General features: G+C 35.5%; 1 protein-coding gene across 15 annotated transcripts in view; it reads left to right on the top strand.

Annotated features, from left to right (window-relative positions):
* Nucleotides 1-27,294, top strand: part of LOC123685603 (latrophilin Cirl) — a 188,938-nt gene that overhangs the window by 158,366 nt on the left and 3,278 nt on the right. For 8 of the 15 annotated variants that reach the window (XM_045625312.1, XM_045625305.1, XM_045625306.1 and 5 more), the window contains 12 exons: nucleotides 13,708-13,900; nucleotides 14,899-15,005; nucleotides 23,065-23,379; nucleotides 23,440-24,096; nucleotides 24,151-24,740; nucleotides 24,797-24,962; nucleotides 25,018-25,232; nucleotides 25,293-25,396; nucleotides 25,657-25,701; nucleotides 25,857-26,025; nucleotides 26,287-26,490; nucleotides 26,909-27,169. In XM_045625312.1, the coding sequence (XP_045481268.1) occupies nucleotides 13,708-13,900; nucleotides 14,899-15,005; nucleotides 23,065-23,379; nucleotides 23,440-24,096; nucleotides 24,151-24,740; nucleotides 24,797-24,962; nucleotides 25,018-25,232; nucleotides 25,293-25,396; nucleotides 25,657-25,701; nucleotides 25,857-26,025; nucleotides 26,287-26,490; nucleotides 26,909-27,169 (3,026 nt within the window). Of the gene's footprint in view, nucleotides 1-13,707; nucleotides 13,901-14,674; nucleotides 14,782-14,898; nucleotides 15,006-23,064; nucleotides 23,380-23,439; nucleotides 24,097-24,150; nucleotides 24,741-24,796; nucleotides 24,963-25,017; nucleotides 25,233-25,292; nucleotides 25,397-25,656; nucleotides 25,702-25,856; nucleotides 26,026-26,286; nucleotides 26,636-26,908; nucleotides 27,170-27,294 lie in introns of all 15 variants that reach the window. The other 7 variants (XM_045625318.1, XM_045625317.1, XR_006748332.1 and 4 more) reach the window with 6 other exon arrangements.

Raw genomic sequence — 27,294 nt, 5'->3', positions numbered from 1 at the left:
GTAGCGGTAAGTAGTAGTCGAAATGAATAGATCGTAGGTGTCATACAATAAGCTTAGGTATTTGTTAACATAACGCCATCGAAATTCTAGTCAATTTGGTCTGCATCATGAAGTTATTCTCGATTAAACATGTCAGTTTACGAGCCAAATTCTCGTCATTTGCGGGAGGTTTTAATTTTTTGCTTCAGTATGAAGAAATCTGCGGCTGAGGCTCATCGAATGCTCTCAAATACCTATGGTGAGGCCGCTGTTAGTGAAAGAACGTGCCGAGAGTGGTTTCAACGCTTCAAGAACGGTAATTTTGACGTCGAAGACCAGCATGGCGGTGGAAGAAAGAAAGTTTTCGAAGATGCAGAATTGGAGGCATTACTTGATCGAGACTCGTGTCAAACGCAACAAGATTTGGCAGGATCATTGGGAGTGGCGCTACTAGCCATTTCAAAACACCTGAAAGTCATGGGAATAATTCAGAAACAAGGAAATTGGGTGCCATAAGAGTTGAAGCCGAGATATGTTGAACGGCGTTTGTTTGCTTGTGAACAGCTGCTTGCAAGGCAAAGACGGAAGGGATTTCTGCATCGCCTTGTGACTGGAGACGAAAATTGGGTTCATTACGATAATTCCAAGCGCAGTAAATCACGGGGATATCTCGGCCATGCTTCCACGTCGACGGCCTAACCGAATATTCACGGTTCCAAGGTCATGCTTCAAAAGATGACCAGTTTTTTCAACGCGGGATTCGTACTCTGCCCGAACGATGTTTTTAACAATAAAGCCTCGAATTTCGGAAAAAAACGGCTGAAGCCAAGTTATATGCCTATGTATAAACTCGCTAATCTTTACTCGAAACACTTTACCAAACCGTAAGAAACAAAAAAACGCATGGCAAAGAGAATATGATGTATAGCGCATAGAATTTGATGATTTTCATAGAGACGCATAGAAGATTCGGTCTTTTTTTTCTATTGAAATTGTAAAGTTTTTACAGGAAACTAAGCGGTTGAGAAAAGCAGGTTGGCAAACCTTAATTGGCGAAATGTTACTTGTTACCCTCATTAAGGATAAACGCTCTAGCATTGCTGGTTAACATCATTCTTTCACACCCTCATCGAACTGTTAAAATCTAATAGTCCACCCCCTTCAGCAACTGACCACGACGTTTTGTCGAACCGTTCAATCGACCGTCAGTCATACCAACCCTCCCGAATAAAAAAGTTCGAATCCCTTGTTTTGGTAGTTGATCAGTGGCCGAAATTCAAGGGTCCGACGGTGCCAGAAGACAACGAGGAACAATTATGATTGCCGCTGGGGCAAAAGCCGATACCGAAATAGCCTATCATCCCTGAAGCGTTGTGGGGTGGTTCGTATTGATTTATCTTCGTGCTTGAGATCTTGGTGATGCCTGACGCACACCTAAATCTCCCTTCCTATTGTCGCAACCACAAAAAGGACCGGCTGCAATCCTGTATCACACATAATTGATCATATTCCTTCATCATGTATGCATGAGCTGGTTGCATCCGCGAACGCTCGCATTTTCCACACGACATCGGATAATTTTATAATCAAGAGCAGACCCCCCCTTCCCCTCCAACTTGACACGCTGTTGGAAATTTTAATTTCGTTTTATTATTTTCAATAATTAAAGAAAAATTTTCTCGGAAACTACGACAGTTAACAACACTGAGAGAAATCCATATTGTTTTATTAATAAAGCACTTATTTCACAACTATTCAGGAAATTTATATTTGATATATTCATTAATAGTTAAATTATGCATTCAACAAAGTTTATCAATAGAGAATAAAATATTTGTTTACAAAGTATTTGAAAACATTCAATATACCTATTTCGGTTATAAATGATTTATATGAACTTACGTTATCTCCACAAATAACATAAATTCATTATCAACAAATTTTCAACTGGTAGTTAACGAACATTTGCTATTTATAAATAAACTCAAGAATTCAATAATTTATTCACTCAGAATATAGGATTTATTAATAATTAACAAACTAACATAATTCTAGCGATCCAATCTGTGGAAAAGTTTAAGGACACATCCCTCAAAGAGAAGCGCATCTCCTTGAAGGATCTGTCCTTGAACTTTTCCTTTGATTTGAATTGCCTTTTTAAACATAAAATCGGTGTTACTATGGCCTTAGCACATCTGTACTGAATTATGGTTTTAGATCGTTTGTACCTGCTTAGTTATTAGTGATGTTGGCAGAACAGTGGTTAGAGTGAACAGATGCAATCAATATGACTAGGGTTCAAACCCGGATACCATCAATATGAACTCCTAAAAATTACCTAGTTTGGCAAATGGTTCTTCTCAGACCCTAACAATCGGATGATAGAAACAACCAAAATAATTATCTAAGAAATACGTTAACCATTTCTGAATTGAAATTTTATTTTTACTCAGCATGGATACATATTACATATAAATAAGGTTTATTGATTATTACTCAATGATAGAATAACCTCAACTATATTTATTTCCTTCAAATGGATATTTCTTCAGCATTATTAATATAAGTTATGCGTAAATAAATGAAGTGTAATAATAAATGATGATTATTGGTGGGATTTCAAATAAATTATTTATTTCCATGAAACTAATATTTGTTTGTCCATATATCCTACAAATGATTTATTAACTATAATGCATTTTCGATAATATCAAATAAACACTTCTCTCAGTGTACCTGTATTCTTAGCCAAAGGGCTTTATCTATATAAAATAATAAGATGTTTTCAATTTTACGATTATGTGTTGTAAATTTAGATAGAAATTGATATTTTTAATTTTGTTACCTTAACTCCTCGTATTCTAAAGCTAGGAGGGCTTCATTATTATTATTTTGCCTCGACTCCAAAAGTAGTAGAGTAACACCACATTGATCTTCCCAGATTGAAACTAACATCTATAAAGTAAAATTTAGAAAATAAAAACAAAAATATAAATTTTTCGAAAACTCAACAGAACATAATCATGGAATCGAAAACATATATTGATACGTTGATAATAAATTTCACATTGAGAATTTCATATATTTTTCTTCACGAAATGATTAAATATAAACCGAGGTATAAAATTTGCAGTATTTTTAGTACAGTGTTGTCAATCCTCATATGGCGGTTGGAAGATCCTTAGATAAATATTCAATTTGTTTTCCGATTTTCTAACAAAAGAAAAATGAGAACTGAGCAATGTGTAAGAGCTAGTAAGTAAATAAATAAGAAAATAATGCAAATCTTACAATACGGTGTATTAGTTCCTCATATCTTATAAAATATCCAAATGATTGAAAGAAGGGGATTTATGAAATAAAATATTCTCTTTTGAGGCTCGAACCTGCTCCAGTAAGAGATTAAGGACTCAGCCACGTTCGCTTGTGGTAGAAGGAAATAACACTCCTTTAAGTATAATTCTGTCTAATTTTTCTCCCATCCAACTTTCATTTGTATTTGTATAAGAAATTCTACCATTATGCGCTTTCGTTCTTTCTTTTCTGCCCTAAGATTTGAGAACTTAATCTCATTCGGAAAAACTACTTATTTCTCAGGCGAGACCATCATTAAAACACTAAATTATTTTGTGGCATCAAGCAATGGCATGAATTAAATACAAATAAGGGAGGTGACTTACTGCCTTGACGTAAATGAAATTAAACTGGAGTAAAACTTGAAAGAATTCAGCCTGCCTCACACCGAAGTGGTGAAAATAATTAATTTCAATTAAGGTCTCAAATCACTTGAAAAACCAGTGGCGTAAGCGTTCGGGTCGTACCCAGGAAGAAAGTGAGACTGATGAGAAGGATTAATGAAACAGGGAACGAAAATATATATCTTTCTTGCTTTTCAGACCGCTCCGATATAAAGGACAGTTGTGCCAACTAATAGACGAAAGAATTCCATCAATCCCTTTGAGCGAGCTTTTCAAATGATCAATTGCTCGTACTTACTTGAAAAAAAAATGTATACCTAGTCGGAAATATCAGAAAGGTAATTCAATCTTGGAAAGAAGCATTTTATGCTTCAATCCGTGAATTCGTTCCTTAACGAAGGTGGCGTAGAAGGCCTTCGAAGTGTATTCATGACGCGAGTAAAACCTAGAAATAATAGGTACTCTCAGGCAACACCAGCCTGTTTCTTGGCTTCATTCGAAGTCGACTTCTTCGTTGTTGAGACGAGGCAACATCGCAGCAATTTCGCGAACCAGTTTTGCCTTTCAGCGAAGAATTCGGTGAATGAAAATATTGAGGAATACTGATACTCGGTCTGAACATTTTTTTTCTTCGATTTTTCATGTTCTTTTCTGTTACGGAATAAAGGGAGTTACAGATGAATGTTTTATTTGAAGCCCACCATAAAGAATATTTAGGGTTATTATCTGATTCATTATTCAATAAAAATCTCTTGGAATTGTTTGAGGAAACCAAACAATTACAGTTTTTTCGGAAACTGATTTTTTTTAACAATGCTACACCGCATTGATCCTCGAAGCTAGATAATACGTTTCATTAATTAAAAAAAAAATTTGCAGTTTCTATTCTTTCGATATTCTGCGTTCTGTGAAATATTCACGAATTGCTATTTTAATCTTGTGCAAAGCACACGTACAAGTTCATTCATACGAGGGTTACTATTAATGTATTGAGAATACAAAAAATAAACAAGCGATTTTGATGCAAAATATTTTCATTGCTTTTTAAAATTATCGCCTTTAAGATCTATACACTTTTGCATGCGATTGAACTATTATTCGAAACATTTTTTCCAATCAGAAGATGGTAGTTTTAAAACAGGCGTTTTAAGGGCCTCAACCTCATCTTCGAGCGATGAAAAGCGTTATCCACGAAGTTTATTTTTAATTTCTGGGAAGAAGAACAAGTAATTCGGTGTCGAGTCAGAGCTGTAAGGCGGATGACCCATTAATTTGATTTTTGTGTGTCCAAATAATCATTCGTTGCATTTGATGTGTGTGAGCTATCATTGTAATGTTGCAAGATGATTCGTCGTTTCGGGTTTGTTTCTCTCAATTTACCGAAAACTTCCGGCAAACAATTGGTTTCATACCACTCTGAACTACGGTCTTTTCATTTTTAAGAGCCATAATTGCCACAGTAACAGTTTTCGTGAAGAAAGATGCCAACATTTGCTTCTTAACGCTTCAAGAACGAACAACTTTTTTGGCTTTGCTTCACATTGAAACACCCAAACTGCCGACTGGCCTTTTCTTTCTGTTAAGATATTGTATACCGCTTTGGATGCACCACAGTCGTATTTCGAAATCATTTTACGGCACCAATCGACTTGTACAATTTTTTGAGCGTCATTCAACAAATGTGGAATCCAACTTGCAAAGAGCCACCGTACACATAAATGTTAGTGCAGAATCTTATGTATGCTAGTCATACTAATGCTTGAACATCTCTCAATTTCCTGATATGTCACATGACGATCTTCTCCGATTAGTTTTCGCACAGCATCTATATTTTGGACGACCTTCTTTAACTTAGTCCGTGAGCGAACTACGTCCAAGTTTGAATACAGTGTTCAAGCGATATACAGTGGCTTCAAATGGTGCTTCATCGCCAAAGTTGAATTTAGTTGATAGATGCATAATTTTCATAGCTCGAAAATTTCCACGAGTTAAATTCATATTTTAACAGAGATGAAATTTTCAAATTACTGTAATCAACGAAAATTGTTCTCGAACGTCAAAACGTTATGAGTACTTATAACACAAAAAATGTCAAATTTCACGAAGTCAATATCAGATTTCACCTGGCATTATCAGTGTTGCCAATTCTCAATACATAAATAGTAGTCCTAGTAGAATTATTGCATGGAAAAGTTCAAGATCAATGTTAGAGATAAAATTCCACCAGTTCTGTTCTTTTGTTTCCTGAAATATGTTGCTACGGTCCTTCTATGTCGATTCCTCCGTTGTGTTATGGCAATCGATCCAAATACTGCTATCTCGAACGAAAGATCAAGATCTCCTTACAGTGTTGGCCGATCTATTTGAGGATTCCATTCGACACATCAAATTAAGCGTTATTTTCTATACAAAATTCAATGTCATGTTCTCATTGTTTTATGCTGCCGTAGCTGAAATGGTGGTGATTAACAATTTTTTACGGTCGAAGCAAAAAATCGATGGGCGTAGAGATTCGAATTTTCTTGTTCACAAGATGTTGTAGAAATAATTATTCATTTTGAACACATTTCACCTCTAGGCATTTAATGACAACTATAGGTACAGGAATTCCTGTACACGTCAACTTTCAAAATTTGTGACTTCCCGCAACTAGTTCTTTCGAATTCTTTCTTTAGATTTTTAAATCAACAAGGAAAAAAGAAAAGAATGAGATCTAGGTAGGACATCATGAAAAAATAAAAAAATTCAGATTGAAGACGTTGAAAAAAGAAGAGGGTCATTCCCCTCCAATGAAGTCGATGTTCCTTGGCGTAGATTTAAAACATAAGTAGACGAGATAATTAGCTAGGAGAAAATATTCATTTCAGTCTGCCCGATTCGATACGGTTTCAAATCCATTCCAGAGTTCCGATCGTCAACTGGAATGAAAACACAATCGTATATCGGACTTCCACTTTAAATAGGAAATATAATGGAATACCAGACTCGCGCTCAACTTATAGTGGTTCTTGAATGCCATGAATGCAATCGTTGCGCCACATTTAAATTCAATTTGACTGTATATATGCGTTTTATGTTGCAATTCAAAAATCGACCATGCGAAAGAATACCGATGATAGAAATCGCCAAACATGAAAAATATCGAGGTTATTCCATTTAAATTTTCAGGAAATTCAATATAAATCATATCGTTAGTTCGTGAATTCTTCAGCTCAATTGATACTTACCCGTTTTAAACCGGTTACAAAACTTGTCGCAAATGCATATCATATATATATATATATATATATATATATATATATATATATATATATATATATATATACATCCCTTCCGCTAAGAATACAGGTATGTAGGTATATAAAATCACAGCCTGAACGGGACCATCTAGAGCATAATGACAAGAATAAGACCACTCTCTAAATCGCTCGAAGCCTCAGGAAAACTTACAAACCTTCGATTTTCCTCGCTGTTTTCGAGTATAAGAAAATTTTTTTTTTCGGAACTAACTTTTATCTCGACCAACTCTATTATTTCAGATATATGCAACACAACAATAAATATTTTAACCGACAATTTTCATGAAGCAATCTGTCCAGTTCGGAACTAAACATAGTAAACTTTGGATTGCTGAAATATACCAGTTGTGAATCGGTTCTGAAATCTATGTACACAAAACCAATATAAAATCATTCCCATGAAATGTTTGTGCTATTTTTTCATAATAATATGGATAAATTGTCCATAACTGAATAGAGCAAACTTTGGGTTGTCGAAATATACTAGTTGTGAAACGGTTCTGAACTAAAAACCGATATAAAAATAACCTGTTTTTGCTATTTCTGTTCTGAATTGACCGATATAAAGTTATCATCTCTAGAATTGTTTTGCTGTGTTCTAAAGATGTAATGATATAATTATTTTTGAGGTTCCACTTCTAAATCATTTCTGACGCGTTCTATTAAATAGAGCAATCTGGTACCTAAGGATACTATTTCAAATTATCATCAAGTGATGCAGGCGCATGGGTAACAACCAGGAAATTGCCTCATTGTGTGAAATATTCAGAAAATATGTACCATAATAATTTCAGTAGATGTGGAAGATTGCTCCCCTTTTGGTGTGTAATTACACGTAACTTAATTTCTTCTGGCGGTGTTCATATAAAAGATGGAAAAAAAGGATAACTGAACCCTTGTTATTCCGAAATCTACCTCCAAACTCGAGAGCATCGGTTGCTTCTAACACATTCTCATGAAATCATGCGAGGCTGTTCCTGAAGTTCTTACAATGATCATTACATTACATTTAGTTCGGTACCTTTCAGAGAAGGGAAAAAAAGGAAAGCAGGGGAATTCATTCACTTCGAAAACGATTACCTGCATGTATTGTTCGTTTTGCCTCGTAAAGGTGAAATTAAAATCGAATCAAAGGGATGTGAAATTCTGAAAAAAAAAATAAAAAAGTCGAATATAATTTCGATTCGACTTCCTGTCGGTCAGTGAAATTTTCCAGCTATTTTTATAACACTTCATCGATTTAGGATTTATTTTTATATCAACGAATATCTCAACCTGTTTGAAACAAATCATTTTTACATATGATAAAGCATTAGAAGTATGGATGAACAAATGTACAAAAATAATTGTATTATTGAAATATTGTTGGCACTACATATTATGTTGCTGTTTGATAATGGATGAAAAAAGTTTTATTCTCGAAAAAAAGCTATGGCTTTATAGGGCACTCTGGCTCCAAGACCAAGTGATTGCTGAGGTTGAGGCCTTTTTCGAAAGCACATACCAATCTTTCTACAAAAAAGTTAGTACCTGTATCATTTTCCAAGATGACTGTGTTCTTAAATAAAGACGAGTTTTTACTGGTTGGGCCCGAGACTTATTGAGTGAAGTGTAAGCTAAGGGTTGATCCATGTCGAAAATAATATGAACTTTGTCTCGGCCATGAACTTTTTGTGCCGTTGTGGGTAAATTGACCTTTCGTTAAGTTAGATGGCTTTTTCCTTTTAATTTAATGAATCGGCATCAATAAATCTATTAACTTGTCCGTTGATTACCTAACATAGAATACAAAGAAGCTTATACGATTCATGAATCGATAAGAAGATTGAAGTTCAACTTTAAAACGCATATGCAACAGGAAAACAACATGTACGTGATAGGAAACTCAATTGCTCCCTGTTGGGAGTTCTAGAGCTTCAAGCCAACACGACAGATGGGAGCCATTTCCTTTATTTTAATTGTTATGTAGTTTTCATTTCGGGTCTGGCCCATTCCTTCATAGCAGCGAAAAATGCCGCAGATGTTTTGTACAGTTTTTTTTATGTCCTCAGGATTAGTTTAAAATGAAATTCATCATCGATAGAACGAATAATCATGGTAAAATGGTAAAAATTTTGCAAAACAAAGGTTAACCTTTCACCTTTTACTGAAAGTAGGTATTGTATTCCTCGTTATTTTCGTCGAATACTAGAATTTTCCCCATGTATGAAGCAGATATTATCGAGAGTGCCATGAATGGTTTTCTTAGATTTATGAGCGAATAATAATAGAAGATATTTCAAATTCATGCCAAGGCCTTAGTTTAATCGTCGATAATAATTTTGTACCTACTCTTAGAAGGAATGACCTTTGCTATGAAAAATTTGCATAGTAATTTGCAATGAATCAGTTACTTAAATTTATATTAACGAGGTACATTAACGTTCCTACAAAGGTGTGAGCGCAAATTCATAAATAATGAATTAATAAATTATAAGATAGTTTCATGGCCTTTTTGTCGAGAATGCTCGTTTTATTTTCTCGATTATATTACCCAAGTCTTTGCATACTTTCTTTACACTTGCATAAAGGAACAAAGAGATCTCAAACATTTCAATCAATTCCTATAATGATCGTTTTGAACAAGAACCTCAAATCAATTGAATTTTAGCTCTGGAAACATATTGTTCATCTTAATATTTCTCCAGTCATAATTTTTTAATTCTGCTGGGAATTAAAAAGGCTATACAGTTGGTCCTGAATAATTATTTAGTAGATTCTCACAAATTCATAAGGATGACATTCAGATTGAACCATGTGTGACAAATGTAAAACACTGATTTAATTTCAAAATAAGATAGTTTCATGGCCTTTTTGTCGAGAATATTCATTTCATTTTCTCGATTATATTACTCAAGTCTTTGCATACTTTCTTTACACTTGTAAGTATAAAGAAACAAAGAGATCTCGAACATTTCAATAATTTCCTATAATGATCGTTTTAAACAAGAACATCAAATCAATTGTCTAGTTCTGCAAACATGTTGTTCATCCTAATATCTCTCTAAAATCATCATTTTTGAATTCTGCTGGGAATTGAAGAGGTGATACAGTTGGTCCTAAATAATTATTAATCAGATTCTCACAAATTCATTAGGATGACATTCAGATTGAACGATGTGTGACAAAATGTTTGAAACTGATTTAATTTCAAACTAAACGTGTTCATCCCCTATTGACACTTCACCAAACCGAACGGCAAATGTTTGGGGTTCTTCCGTATTTGCCCAATTACGAAATAAAACTAACAATAACGAATGTCCAATGAATTTGGTTGATCAAATATACAGCGACTAATTTGGTGTTAGTTCTATGGTGTTTTAAACAGTTTTGATAGGAATTAAACGCTTGGCTCGTGTCTGTTTGCCAAGCGCTATCAATTGTCGACACACACTGTGTGATCAAAACAGTTGATGACCGAAATTCCGTTGGATAGAAACAAACAAATTTAGTTTGCGGTGATTTTTCATTAATTTCAAACCGAACCATTGTTTGGAAGGATTCGCCACTTTTCGGAGAGCAAACTAATCCATTCGAACTTGTTTTACATTCAGAATTTCCATCTCTAGTTTTACAAATGTTAAACGTTCAATAACATTCGAAAAAATAACAGAACTTCCGCAAACTGCACAATCCAGAATTTACTACCTTTGCGTAAAATTTAGCATATAAACAGGCCAATTGAAAATTCCCCGGCTACCATAGTAAAACACATTTTTTTGACAAAATTCGATTTTATTATTCAACATAGTTGCCTTCGAGGGCGATTATAGCGATCTTCCAACTTTTCGATACCATTTTTGTAGTACGATTTGTCTTTCGCTTCACATTTGGCCTCAGTTTTGGCGATTTTTTCTTCATTGGCGCTAAATTTATTTTCAGCTAGCATTCTTCCGAGGTCTGAGAACAGAAAAAAGTCGCTGGGGGCCAGATCTGGCGAATACGGTGGATGCAGGCGCAATTCAAAGCCCAATTCATGCAATTCTGCCATTGTTTTCATTGATTTGTGACACGGTGCATTGTCTTGGTGAAATAGCACTTTTTTCTTCAAATAGGGCCGTTTTTCAACGATTTCATCATTCAAACAATCCAATAACGCTATATAATAATCGCAGTTGATGGTCTGGCCCTTTTGGAGGTACTCAATGAATATTATACTTCGCGCGTCCCAGAATACTGATACCATAACCTTGCCAGCTGACTTTTGTGTATTTCCTCGCTTTGGATTCGGTTCATCGTGTGCAGTCCACTAGGCTGAATGTTGATTGGACTCCGGAGTGGAATTATGGAGCCATGTTTCATCCATTGTCACATATCGACGAAAAAAATCAAGTTTATTGCACTTAAACAGCTTCAAACACTGCTCAGAATCATTAACACGTTGTTGCTTTTGATCGATTGTGAGCTCGCGCAGCACCCATTTTTCACAGCTTTTTCATGTACAAATATTCGTGAATGATATGATGTACACGTTCAGATGATATCTTCACAATGTCTACTATCTCGATCAACTTCACTTTATGGTTATTAAAAATTATTTTGTGACCTTTTTTGATTTTTTCGTCGGTGACAACCTTTTTTTGGGTCTCCACTGCGTTCGCCGTCTTCGGTGTTCATTTCACCACGTTTAAACTTAGCATACCAATCAATGATAGTTGATTTTCCTGGTGCAGACCCCGGAAACTATTCATCAAGCTAAAATTTTGCTTCAACTGTATTTTTTCCCGTCAAAAAGCAATATTTTATCAGCACACGAAATTCTTTTTTTAAATAACAAAAGTAGCTACACTCACAACGCAATATCTCACAATCTAAGGGTCGGACTGCTGTCAAATTTTGACACGTATCGTTTGAAGGTTGGTACTAACTAAAAATCATATGGATTTAATACTAGCACCGCCATCTGTGCATCAGACAGGAGACTTCTCAATTGGCCTAATACAAACAGTTGGCATTCATGCCCTTAGGTCAATTATCTAACAAAAAAATTAAATTTAAGACATCTCATCATATACAATTCAAACAAATTTTTTCAATCGACGCATCGACTTGCATTTTAATAACTTATCGAAATATAAACCTGTCTGATTCTGCATTTCATTTCAGTTCGGAATTCATTCCCCTTGAAAGGTTCAATGTTTCCACCGATCATATTTGATACCACCTAACAAAAAAAAAAAAGACCTGAGCATACAAAACGGTTTCGCTCAAACCTCGAACGTTATCAATCAGATGGAAAGTTCAATTTCAAACCGGAATGGAATTCAATTTTCCACAAAGTGAATTTACGAATTGGCATCAAATAATGGTGTTGGTATTCCGAGATAACAACTTCAACGTGGAAGAGGAAGATGCAGTTACTAAATGTTCAGTTTTTCGATATCAGCGAATTTTCTTGTGGTGGTTTATACACTGAGAGAAATCCATATTTTTTTATTAATAAAGCACTTATTTGGAGGTTATTCATTCACAACTATTGCAGCAGATTTATATTTGATATATTCATTAATAGTTAAAGTATGCATTCGAAAAAGTTTATTAATAGAGAATAAAATATTTGTTCACAAGGTATTTGATAATATTCAATATATTTCGGTGATAAATAATTTATATGAACTAACGTTATCTTCACAAATAACATAAATTCAGTGTCAACAAATTTTCAACTGGTAGTTAACAAACATTTGCTATTTATGAATTAACTCTCACAAGAATTCAATAATTTATTCACTTATTCAGGATTTATTAATAATTAACAATCTAACATAATTCTAGCGATCCAATCTGTGGAAAAGTTTAAGGACACATCCCTCAAAGAGAAGCGCATCTCCTTGAAGGATCTGTCCTTGAACTTTTCCTTTGATTTGAATCTCCTTTTTAAACATAAAATCTGTGTTACTATGGCCTCAGCACAGTACTGAATTATGGTTTTAGATCGTTTGTACCTGCTTAGTTATTAGTGATGTTGGCATGACAGTGGTTAGAGTGAACATATGCAATCAAGATGACTAGGGTTCAAATCCGGATACCCTCAATATGAACACTAAAATTTTACCTAGTTTGGCAAACGGTTCTTCTCAGACCCTTACAATCGGATAATAGAAACAGCCAATATAATTACCTAAGAAATACGTTAACCACTACTGAATTGAAATATTATTTTTATTCAGCATGGATACATATTACATATAAATAAGGTTTATTAATTATTACTCAGTGATATATTAACCTCAACTATATTTATTTCCTTCAAATGGATATTTCTTCAGCATTATTAATATAAGTTATGCGTAAATAAATGAAGTGTAATAATAAATGATGATTATTGGTGGGATTTCAAATAAATTATGAATTTCATGAAACTAATATTTGTTCGTCCATATATCCAATAAATGATTTATTAACTATAATGCATTTTCGGTTATATCAAATAAACACTTCTCTCAGCGTAAATAAAATCACAAGGAGCAATTTACGATTGTCTTCTTTGATTTCATATACGTTTAATTCAAGTTGGAATTTTAGTTTTTTCATAGTTTTCAAGTTTATGAGGTGGGAATTCGGTTGGTAATAGGTCCGGTGAATAAGATGGATGACTAAACTTTAAATTGAGTTTTCCTGCATGTTTTGGCGTGCACGTTTCAAAAAACTTTTAATCGACATTTACTGAACGTTTTTTTCTTCTTTTACAGGATCCTATCGATATGAAACAGCTTACGCTTGTGAAGGAAAAATTTTGAAGATAGAATGTAAGGACGGAGAATTGATAAAATTGATAAGGGCCAACTATGGAAGGTTTTCGATAGCCATTTGTAACGATCATGGACACACAGACTGGAGTGTTAACTGTATGTCGCCCAAATCCTTGAGGGTACTTCATGGAAGGTAGGTTGAAAATCCAGCTTGGTGTTCAATGAATTTCATATGGAAAAAAGTTATTCAACATTTACACTTATTTCCATGTTTAGAATTCCGAATGCAGGGTCATTTTGCAATTCTACGATGTTATTCCTAGGAAAAGTTGTAGAATGATTCTGCATTTTATCTGTTAAAATCGAGTCCAGAAGAGTTATATTATATTTTTTACATATTTCAAATTATTTCCATGAAATTAGAACTTTAGATGATGATGTTCATTGGAGAATTCTGTACTCGATTGTGTCTGTGATTAATATAATTAAATTGTGACTAACTTATTGCAATGTTTGCGATGTGAAATGTCCAGTGTGTGCTTAGTTTTCATCAACATCCATTTCAACAACAAAAAAATTATAATGGATTTTTTTGATCAAAAAAATCAATCGGTGAATGTTACTAATTTCTGATAGAAAAAATTAAATTTGTTCCAGTGTCGTTTTCATGTTTGCTTATTCCATGTTTCTGCCAACAATGTATGTTATAGAAGTTACAACATTTTTCTGTTTTATCATCAATCAAAGCGTGCTTTTGTTTAGAACGTTAAAGAGCTCATTTTTTGGTCGACTCCGCTGAGATATTTTCAGATTAACAGCATGTCTTCCACTCCACTGAACAAAGTAATATGTGTTCCTCCTAAAATCTTTTATCTGAAAATTTTTCTTTTTTGCTTTTCTTCAAGGGAAGTTGCAGCTTCATTGTGCGTTCTCTTGTAATTTTTTTTAAACCAAGATTTATTTTCAGATGCGCTTTCAGACAAAACTGTACAATACCGATTAATTGTAGTGTTTTTATGGATGATCCATGTCCTGGGACACCAAAATATTTAGAAGTTCATTATAAGTGCGAGGGTTAGTGTTTATTTATTTATTTTTTTCTTTTTAACTTATAACATACAGTGTTGTCGGAAACAAGGAACGAAATATGTTGATTTGTATTCCTTGTTTCAACTCATTGATTTAATCTAGGTGTACGCAAAACCAAAACTGTAGCATACCTGCCTCCACTAGTATGTTTGGAGACCCTTGTCCTGGAACACATAAGTATCTGGAGGCCCATTATCAATGTCTGCCTGGTAAGTTAAAAAATTCATCTTGAAAACATGTCCTTACGGGTGTCAAGGATTCTGCTTGGTATTCAATCGAGATTCACGTAATAAACAGTTGGAATGCTACTCGGAATGCTATAAGCAATGATCTCGATTTATACATTTCTTGATATCATGTACACATTTTACGATGTAAATTATCAATATTGAATGATTCCGGAACCAAAGTATGTCTCAAAAGGTTTGGCATCAATTGCTTCATACAATTTTAAAAAGAAAATATGGTTTACGGCGATTTTTCAGAACAGGTATAAAATTTTATAAGGAACAACATTTTCATTTCAAATTGAATGTTGAGGTCCATGGTTTGTTTCCATGTGGCCTTTTACTTCAATTTCACATTGTTGTGAAATTCATAGTTTCTTTTAACTTCCCAGTGTGGGTCATGGCGATCACTTCAAGCTTCAAAGAACGGCAATATCTCGATATTTGAGCCTAATGATTTGGTGTATGAGTTTGACAATTCTTTCTGTTTCTCGATATTATACACCTTTTTTCTCAAGTCCTCTGGCAATTGTATTCTTAGAAACACTCGTTATAGTTTTTTCAATAACGTTCCAATGTTATTCTTAGCAGTTTCGATTAACTGATTTGCTTTCAGTTAACAGTGTGAGTCATACATTATTCCGAAGATTTAGGCATGGTTAACCTTCCTCACATTCTGCTATTGCACGGCATATCGTTGTCTGCGAACTATTTGAACTTAATGCATCATCCCAACTGAATTATAAACACTAAACTCCATAAGCCTCTAGGGCGCAATCGGTTTCGTGAACTGAACTGTCATTAAAATGACACATCATTCAACTACTCTTTTCATAGCTGACTCGACATTTTTGATTTTTTAAGTCATCAAGTTGAAGTTTGTTCCAAAACTGTAGGGAATGAAATATCGACTTTGTAACTGAATAAAAGGAGTTATTTATCGGGTAGAAAGTCGCTTAAGGATCTTATTTAAGTTCTTTATTAAATTTAGCCAAGCTTTCGACCATTCACATGTCACATCTTCTAGGTCTTAAAATAAAAAATTAAAAGATAGGTATAGGGTGTTTTTTTTTTCGAGGTATATAACTTTAAGTTGGCATTACTGTTCAAGATGGCGATCGATTTAACTGCTGTCAAGTGATTCATTCTTAGTTTGGTTTGGCAATTTATCATGAATAGACTCACGCCTAAACAACGCTTGCAAATTGTGCAATTTTATTTCGAAAATAATGGTTCTGTGCGTAATACATATCGCGCACTACGTCAGCGATGAAGCGCACTTCTGGTTGAATGGCTACGTCAACAAACAAAACTGCCGCATTTGGAGTGAAGTTAATCCTCAAGTGTATGTCGAAACACCGTTACATCCAGAAAAACTGACTGTTTGGTGCGCTTTATGGGCTGGTGGAATCATTGGTCCGTACTTCTTCAAAAACGATGATGGCCAGAACGTTACAGTCAATGGTGATCGGTATAGAGCCATGATTACTAACTTTTTCATTCCTGAATTGAACAACCCTGATGTCCAGGAGCTGTGGTTCCAACAAGACGGCGCAACATGTCACACAGCTCGTGCCACAATCGATTTATTAAAAGACACGTTTGGTGACCGCCTAATTTTACGTTTTGGACCTGTGAATTGGCCTCCAAGATCTTGTGATTAACACCGCTAGACTACTTTCTGTGGGGCTATGTTAAGTCATTGGTATAAGCGGATAAGCCACAAACCCTTGACCATTTGGAAGACAACATTCGCCGTGTTATTGCCGATATACGGCCACAAATGTTGGAAAAATTAATCGAAAATTGGACGTCCAGATTGGACTACATCCGAGCCAGCCGTGGCGGTCATATGCCAGAAATCATATTTAAAATATAATGCCACAAGATTATCTTGCGGATAAATAAAACTCATGTCAATCGAATAATCCATCGTTATTTATTGCAATTTAAAGTTGTATAGCTCTAAAAAAACACCCTTCATAATACACAACTTCTGAGACAAACGTTATTATCGAAAATAATAAACCAAAACGTTTTTTGACTACAAATTGGAATCGTTTTTGACGAAATGGAAATGTCAGTGTGACGATTTACCTTTCAGTCGTTCCAAGAAAAGGGGAATCCCTGGATCTCTTCATTCCATCCTGATAAATCCGGGAACATGCATACTACGCTCATTTTAACGTAACCAATAAAACTTCCTGCAGTCACAAGGCTGGAGTGCTTTCGGAATAAAATAAAGACTCAATCGATTAAAATTCCCTCCAGCTCTAAGATATCATGGAAAAAGTACAGTTCTATTTGGAGGAGAAATTCAGTTGTTCGGAACGTAAATAAGATTCGGGAGGAATTTCCAATTCCAAACTTGTTCTCATTGTCTCCTCTTTTATCCTTTACCACGTTCTCCAGACGCCACGCCGTGCCAAAATCATGCTTGAAAGAAATGATTTTCGTTTCTCCCCCTCTATCCCTGCGATTTGAACATCTATCGATGGGAATAGAGGGTCACTGTTTTTTATTCATCCCCTATGACCAGGACACCTAAAGAAGTTTAGTGGGAGAGGCGCTGTGATTTACGCGAAAGCTATTTTGAGGACTTTCTCTCTCCCCTTTTTTTCCCCTGTTAATTAGATCTTGACTGATGTGTTTGGAATTTGACTGGATTGAAAACTGGAAATCCTCGTTATGATTCACGTCTCGTTTCTGAATCTACCCTTCCGTAAAAGTTTTTTTTTGGGAAGCGATTAACGTTCTATATTTTGCCCTACAGCATACCCAATTAATTTTTTTGTGATCTTTTTAAATATGAGGTGTACAACTTTGCTTCCTCCGTTTTGTAATAGATGGTTGTAGCGGTAAGTGGTAGTCGAAATAAATAGATCGTAGATGTCCGAGTAGATGTCATACAAAAAGCTTAAGTAACGGGTGTTTTTTTTTCGAGGTATATAACGTTAAGTTGGCATTACTGTTCAAGATGGCGACCGATTTAACAGCTGTCAAGTGATTTATTCTCAGTTTGGTTTGGCAATTGATCTTGAATAGACTCACGCCTGAACAACGCTTGCAAATAGTGCAATTTTATTTTGAAAATAATGGTTCTGTGCGGAATACGTATCGTGCACTACGTCCATTTTATTTTGTGTAGCGATGAAGTGCACTTCTGGTTGAATGGCTACGTCAACAAACAGAACTGCCGCATTTGGAGTGAAGCTAATCCTCAAGTGTATGTCGAAACACCGTTACATCCAGAAAAACTGACTGTTTGGTGCGCTTTATGGGCTGGTGGAATCATTGGTCCGTACTTCTTCAAAAACGATGATGACCAGAACGTTACAGTCAATGGTGATCGGTATAGAGCCATGATTACCAACTTTTTCATTCGTGAATTGAACAAACATGATGTCCAGGAGCTGTGGTTCCAACAAAACGGCGCAACATGTCACACAGCTCTTGGCACAATCGATTTATTGAAAGACACGTTTGGTGACCGCCTGATTTCACGTTCTGGACCTGTGAATTAGCCTCCAAGATCTTGTGATATAACACCGCTAGACTACTTTCTGTGGGGCTATGTAAAGTCATTGGTCTATGCGGATAAGCCACAAACCCTTGACCATTTGGAAGACAACATTCGCCGTGTTATTGCCGATATACGGCCACAAATGTTGGAAAAAGTCATCGAAAATTGGACTTCCAGATTGGACTACATCCGAGCCAGTCGTGGCGGTCATATGCCAGAAATCATATATAAAATGTAATGCCACAAGATTATTTTGCGGATAAATAAAATTCATGTCAATCGAATAATCCATCGTTGTTTTATTGCAATTTGAAGTTTTATAGCTCTAAAAGAAACACCCTTTATTTGTCAACATAACGCCATCGAAATATTAGTCGATTGGCACACGGCCAGGTTGCCCAGCACTTCTGGTCTTATGAAGAAGTATAAAATTGGATCGATTCGTGGATAGCTTCAAAAGATGACCAGTTTCTCAACGTGGGATTCGTACGCTGTCCGAAAGATGAAAGAAAGTAGTGTCTAGCGATGGACAATACTTTGAATCATGAATATATAACCAGTTTTCTACAATAAAGCCTCAAATTTCAGAACAACACGGCAGAAGCAAAGTTGTACGCCTATGTTATAGTCAAACGGAAAGTGTTGCAATATAAATAAAAATAATTCTTTATTTGTTATCTAGAAACAAGAATAAGTCTAGACTCAAGTAAGAAATTCGTTCTCGGCCATAACTGAGATGTTCAATGCGGCAATTACCTCTTTATAAAACACGCAGAAACATGTTTCACTTGTTCGATTTTACAACATACAAATTGTCTCTGAAACCAGTTAACAACGATTCGGCCAACCTCCGAAGTACTTCAACTATTATAACTGGTTTATTGAAAATTTATTGGCATTGTTAATGAATCGATTATGAATTTCCACCATACTACACCAGTGAAACTTGTTGAAATACTTCTTTGACACGTCGTAAATACACTTGCAAAGTTACGAAACAGCAATTGTCGAGTGGAATGAGCGTAGTCGATTGAAATCCACCTTTAACATAAAATTTATCTTTATGTATTGCTCTGTGTCACAGGAGCCTAACACACCTTTTGGTGTTTCTCTCTTACCCAGAGATTTAAGAGACTACAGATATTGTTCACCCCAAATTCTGTTACCTGTTACGCTCTTAAGAGGAACTTGAATTATATCTATTTTCAAAATTTGTAACAATTATTTAAGTAATAACTCTATTGAAATAACGGGTGTTTTTTTTCGAGGTATATAACTTTAAGTTGGCATTACTGTTCAAGATGGCGACCGATTCAACAGCTGTCAAGTGATTTATTCTCAGTTTGGTTTTGCAATTCATCATGAATAGACTCACGCCTGAACAACACTTGCAAATAGTGCAATTTTGTTTCGAAAATAATGGTTCTGTGCGGAATACGTATCGCGCACTACGTCCATTTTATTTTGTTTAGCGATGAAGCGCACTTCTGGTTGAATGGCTACGTCAACAAACAAAACTGCCGCATTTGGAGTGAAGCTAATCCTCAAGTGTATGTCGAAACACCCTTACATCCAGAAAAACTGACTGTTTGGTGCGCTTTATGAGCTGGTGGAATCATTGGTCCGTACTTCTTCAAAAACGATTATGGCCAGAACGTTACAGTCAATGGTGATCGGTATAGAGCCATGATTACCAACTTTTTCATTCCTGAATTGAACAACCATGATGTCCAGGAGCTGTGGTTCCAACAAGACGGCGCAACATGTCACACAGCTCGTGCCACAATCGATTTATTGAAAGACACGTTTGGTGACCGCCTAATTTCACGTTTTGGACCTTGAATTGGCCTCCAAGATCTTGTGATTTAACACCGCTAGACTACTTTCTGTGGGGCTATGTAAAGTCATTGGTCTATGCGGATAAGCCACAAACCCATGACCATTTGGAAGACAACATTCGCCGTGTTATTGCCGATATACGGCCACAAATGTTGGAAAAAGTCGAAAATTGGACTACATCCGAGCCAGCCGTGGCGGTCAAATGCCAGAAATCATATTTAAAATGTAGTGCCACAAGATTATCTTGCGGATAAATAAAATTCATGTCAATCGAATAATCCATCGATGTTTTATTGTAATTTAAAGTTCTATAGCTCTAAAAAAAACACTGTTTATATTTGAAATTTTCTTCTGAGTGTTCAATGATGAAACTTGTCTATGAATTCCACATCATATTCAGTTTTCTCTGCTCTTCGATTTCATTTATATCATAAATTAAATGTTCAAATTTACCAACAACTTAGAACTGAAATTTTATTATAATATTTCAAAAACTGTGTAGAAATGGAAAAGGTTTTCTCGAAAAAATTTTTCTGTAGAGGTCTGAGAATATTTTAGTTAGAAAGATCATCGTCTCAAACCCCAGATACTAATTTCTCAGCACAAAATGATGATTAGTTTTCAATAAACGTCTAATATCGCCCTGTATTCGCTTTTACGGATCGCTTATTGGGAATAATGGTAAAATGAGAACCCTCTTCAGATGTTGGTGAGTTCTTCTCGTACTTGACGGGTTTTTCAAGAGTTGAACACGGGTAGAAGGCGGTCCTCAGGTACATACGATGGCATCCGTTACTTTTGTGTGTGCATTCACCTCCAACAACTTGAACCTGAAGGTGGCAACTGTGGAATTCCATCCATTACACCACAGAATAAAGACGTATCTTCTAGCGTCTAAATCAAAACTACTCATCTAATTACACGTTGAACAGTATCCGAACTGAATAACAAAGACAGGAGATTTTTGGTATTATACCGTATTAAGAGCCTCTAAATTTCATATCATTAGGCTAGGTGAGAAAATTTAAATAATTCGATCCATCTGGAATAACGATCTCTGTGGAAATAATGGCTCTTTTGTTAGGCGTCTTCAGGCATTTCCATTGCGAGAGACTGAAGGTAATTACCTATTCACAAAAATAGAAGATGAGTACAGTGTGTACGAATTTATTCATTATTATTAACATTTAGTTCGAAGTGCCTAAAAACAATAATTTGCCATTGTATGCAGATTATATGGATGCATTGTATTGTAGTGAAAATGTTCAACAGTCAATGCCGATGGTGCTTATAATTTATCACAATTGCTGCCTATCTTCATAATTTCTATCATATATGGATCTCCAAGAAAATATTCATAGTCATTGGTTGTTCATGATAAACATTTGCAATTGAACACAGTTCACGGTTAAGAGAATGAAGAATACAAATATCGTACGGACAGCATTTAGCCACCAGCTAGAGTTTTCTCTATTCAAAATTTTCAAAAAAACTCAACAGCTTTTGGTTGATCACATATGATAGCAAACCGAATTGTGCAAAGACAAAACGTTTCCAACCTCTTTTTTCAAAGGATAATTTACGTTCAAGAAATAATGAAATCTAATAATCGATTTAAAAAATCCGTTTTCTAGTTTTTGAAACTATTTGAATAATTTAGTAAGATTCTAAATAACCAAATAAAGAAAATACAAGAAAAAATTGTAGAAATTAACTTTATACGTTTAGAATCAAAAATTTCATTGTAACGTCAATACTAAATTTTTTTTCAACACTATTCAATACTGAGTTATGTGATTTCTCAAATTTCATTTGAATTTCGAAGTCAGCAAAGAGATTTTTTTCATATGAGTTGAAATATAATGTTTTGTAGCAGGTAATGACAAATTACAGCGTAAAATTTGCAGTGTTTTCACATTTTATTTCACAATGTTCCGAGAAATACTGAGTTAGATTGGATATTGAATACAATAGGTACGAATACTGTTAAGCTATCGAAAATTTCGTATGATTAATCGCTTTCCCAGTAAACATCCTGCCTATTTCGTATTTCTACCCTCACGTCTAAAATTTTCCATCATATTCGTAAAACACTTTAATTATGTAGACAAAATGGAAATTTCCGGAATTTATTATTTATGAGAGATATATTCCTACTCCGGTATTTTACAGCCTGAAAGGAAAATTTTAATACTCCAATAAAATCGTGGTTCCTTCTAGATTTCATTTCATATCCACATTGGTTCTTCCACTCCTTGAAGAATATGTATTTTCTTCAATTTTTGTTGAATTCTCAGATATATACTAGCATTACACGTTGATCATTAATCAAACATGAATAATTTAACTGAATCGCAGTTAGCCACGGTAGCAGCTTTTTGCAGGAGTATGAAATGTACTGATAAGATATAAGAACGATTGTGCAGAATTTGCAACGTTTTCTTGTTCAAACAATTTCACCATGTCGTGCAGAATTAGGGCCTCCGTATCATAACATGAGATCTTTCAATTAGCTTTCTTCAGCAAGTTACCCTCCTAAATTATTCAAAAATTAACTCAATCATCAGGCGCTGTTAAATGATGTCGTGGTGATAAGGAGGTGGTTACTGATTGTTATTGACAAATTTCCAGACACTATACGAGCAGTGAAAATGGATTTTAATCGACCATTTCTTCCAGCTACTACAACCACAACAACAAACAGGCCTAGTCCTCCTTGGCTGATAACATCGCAGCCTCCTATGTGGAGCACAATTAAACCAACATCAAGGCCGGCCATAATACCGATCATTCCGAAATCATCGAAAATACCTCCATTGAGAACGACTACCACTTCCAGTACGGTCACGAAGACAACAGTAGCTGTTCCTAAACCATTGCCGCCTCAACTTCTTCCAGACGATGATATCTTCAGCAAAATCGACATCGTCAATTCATTGCCAGAAGAAATAACAACCATCTCTTACACCACATACATCCCGAAAAGATTTAGTCGTGAGTATTCACTAGAGAACCCCTTTTGGATGTATAATAACCACCATTTCCAACTTGCAGCTGACTCAACGGTACCGTATATTCCTTCACCTAGCGTACCATTCTGGAACGATAAGTCTGAGTACTTAGATTATTGCAAACCAATAACCATGCGCACCATATTTTGGAATTGGACCAGAATAAGCGATCTGAACGTCCAACCATGTCCAGGAGGAACAACCGGCTATGCCAAATGGCGCTGTATCAAAACAGAAACTGGAGCAACTTGGTACCCTGACACTCCAGATCTGAGCGCATGTAAGTCCGTATGGTTGACCAGTTTGGAACAGAGGATTCAAAATGCAAACGGCAAAGACCCTCTTCTTGCCATAACTAACGATTTAGCACAAGTTACCAGTAGTAAGACTTTGTACGGTGGGGATATGATGATAACAACGAAGATTATCAAAACTTTGACGCGCAAGATGTCTCAGGATATTCAGACATTCGCTGATCATACACAACGTGAAACTTTCGTCACTGAAATGTTGAATCATGTTGTTAAAACTAGCAGCAATCTTTTGGACGCCTCCCAGCATCCATCATGGACTGATCTCAGCTACGAAGAGCAAATGCGCGTAGCTACATCTTTGCTAATAGGCTTGGAAGAGAATGCGTTCCTCTTAGCTGATACTGTTGTTGCGCATAAAACTTTCGATCAAGTTGTAAAAAATATAAGTAAGTTTATTTAATCCATTCTTAGACCTCAAGTACTAATCATGTTACTTCTAGGATTGTCGGTTAGGGTATTGGAGATAAAACAAATAACTTCAGAAAGGTATCCTGCAGAATACGAATGGAGTTCACATGATGATACTATTATACTCCCTCAAGGCGCTCTCTTAGACAATAGTGAGGGCGAATTAGTTAGACTTGTATTTGTTTCCTTCACTCGTTTAGAAGAGATTCTACATTGGCGTCCGGATAGTCTGGACAACAAGAACATCAGCAGAGTTTTAAACAGCAAGGTTGTTTGTGCTAGTTTGGGAAAAGGCAGACACATCCAATTGAAAGAACCTGTTTCCTTGACGCTTAAGCATCTTCAAACAGAGAATGTAACCAATCCATCATGTGTTTTCTGGGATTATTCCATGAACATTTGGTCCAATGAAGGATGTAAAGTGGAATTCTCAAATACAACCCACACAGTGTGTCAGTGTAATCATCTCACAAACTTTGCTGTTCTTATGGATGTTCAAGCTATACTGTTACCCATCCCACATCAAATAGCATTACAGATTATAACGTATGTTGGGTGTATTATATCCATTATCTGTTTAGTGTTAGCTGTTATAACTTTCCAAATCTTCAGAGGATTGAAGGTAAGAGTTGATATTTTAGCCATTAATTTGATCAAATACTAATTGATTTGTTACAGAGTGATCGGACTACAATCCATTGTAACTTATGTTTCTGCCTATTGATAGCGGAAGTATTGTTTTTACTTGGAATAGAACAGACTGAAAATAAATTAGCCTGTAGTATTATAGCTGGTGCATTACAATTCTTCTTCTTGAGCGCATTCGCATGGATGTTCTTTGAAGGTGAGATGAGCAAAATTGCTTGAATTTGATTGGATATTTATTCTTTACATTTCAGGATTCCAATTATATGTAATGTTGGTAGAAGTATTTGAAGCTGAGAAATCAAGACTTAGATGGTATTATCTATTCGCCTATGGAATACCTTTTATAATAGTATTGACTTCTGCATTGATCTATCCGCAAGGATATGGAACTGATAATTTCTGCTGGTTAAAAACCGAGAATTACTTTATATATAGTTTCGTAGGACCTGTAATTGTTGTTCTTTGTGTAAGTAAATTTCAACAATTTTTGTTTTGAGTCGTTTTAATTATGACTTTATTGTTTCAGTTGAATGTTATTTTCCTGACATTAGCAATAGTGAAGATGTGTATCCATGCAAACAACTCGGTTTCCATAAAAAATAAGGAACATTCTAGACTTGCCAGTACAAGGTAATGAAATGCTTAAACAATTAGTCTGTTTTTTTTATAATTCTTGGTTGAATAAATGTTGCACTCGCTAGCATGCGACATTTAAAAGTATTTTCTTATAGTATTGAATGGTTTTTAACTGAAACTTTGAAAGAACTTTTTGAGTATATGTATGGTTGTGTGTATGAATCGGTTATGGTATTAAGATTTTTTATCAAAGTAAGTGTGTTGATTTCTAACATAAATCTTCTCTCTTGCATGGCGGTCTTATCCTATGGTAGTGGAAAGGAAGAAAATGCACTGTCAACCAAATTTCAAGCTAACTTGTAAGATAATTCTGTCTCTTCTTGAATTAGCACTTAACTTTCTTTAGATTGTAGATTAATTTATTTAGTGCATGCTTCAGTCTCTGTTTGCTTAAATGTTATCTGATATAATACCCATTTAAGGAACTTGCAAACTGATTTATTCAATTTTTTAGGGTATGGCTCAAAGGTGCCATCATACTAGTATTTCTACTAGGCTTAACATGGACTTTTGGATTTTTGTACGTCAATAAGGAATCTGTCGCCGTCGCTTACGTCTTTGCAACTTTGAATTCGTTGCAAGGATTCTTCATTTTCCTATTTCACTGCGTTCAAAATGAGAAGGTAAGTGTTATCACTGGCCCAAAAGTAATAAATAATTCATAAAGTTTCATCCAACCACACTACAACTGTCGTCAATAGTCATCATCACATCAAAATCGAAATGATAATCCGAATCTTTTCTTTGAAGTCAATAAATCTTTATAATCTCGAGTTTGGGTGATTCATTCGATGATATATTTTTGTTCGGTTCAAGTTGTTCAGTGTTAACTTGAACCCTGCTACTGGTTGTTCGAAGGAATTCATATATGTTGTTTATTATAGGTCCGCAAAGAGTATAGAAAATTTATAAGAAGACATTCGTGGCTGCCAAAATGTTTGCGTTGCTCAAAATCGGGTGCTGGTGCAAGTAGTAGTAGTGGTAGTTCTGGTTTGGCAAAGGAGAGGAGGACAAGTCTATATGCTGGATCGAATGGAAATCCATCTGGTTCCCACAGCCACTCAACGGACTCTCCTCATGGAGCTAGTGTGGGTACCAACAATATAGTCATCTCGAATAATCTTAATAACGCGCGGCCTACTGCGCTAGTTCAGGTTCTGACTAGAACTGACCTGAACAATGCAAGTACCACCACTACCAACCACAGTCGACAACACAATGCGGCACAACAAGGTACAACCAGTAGCGATCGCTCTATAAATGGGCAAATTTTATTCTGTAATCCATCTTGAGCTTTGTGTCCGTTTCCAATTTTAATTCTGATTGCTTAATTTTTAATTGGGGCCGCTTTACTAACTCCTGTGTGGTGCTGTGGTGGTGCGTGCATTGGCACCCCTTCTTAGCATGTATTGTTTCCGAGCAATCTGTGGTAAGACCTGGTACTAACGCTTGTTCTCATGCTTGCCATTCGGCCGTACACTCAGGTGAAGGAATAATCTGTTACAGTTACAACGGGGTTGGAATTCGCGCAGCTGCAGCAACGTCAATCGTGTAGCAAAAACCCCTGTGCCCACTTCTACTTCGGGCACCATGGCTGCTACACTGTGTCGTCCCCCACCCTCGATCCCATCCCCTCCTTTGGAAGCTCCAAACACCTCCACACTCCCTTACATTCGAAATTTCTATAACAATTCCTCGCCTGTAATAAGCAACTTGACTAAATCGGCTTCTACCTGGGGGCCACTCCACAAACCTTTACACTGGAAGGTGCGTAGTAGTCTGTGCTTGTTCTTCTTCTTTAGAATTAACATATTATATCCTAAGGTACAATTGCTGAGTAGTATTTCTATAATTTTCCAAATTACTTCACTAACAACTTGATATTTTCAGCT

This window comes from Harmonia axyridis, chromosome X (assembly GCF_914767665.1).
Source record: "Harmonia axyridis chromosome X, icHarAxyr1.1, whole genome shotgun sequence".
Classification (NCBI taxonomy): domain Eukaryota; kingdom Metazoa; phylum Arthropoda; class Insecta; order Coleoptera; family Coccinellidae; genus Harmonia; species Harmonia axyridis.
The sequence above is the reverse complement of the archived record's forward strand: the minus strand, read 5'-3'. Positions and strand labels throughout refer to the sequence as shown.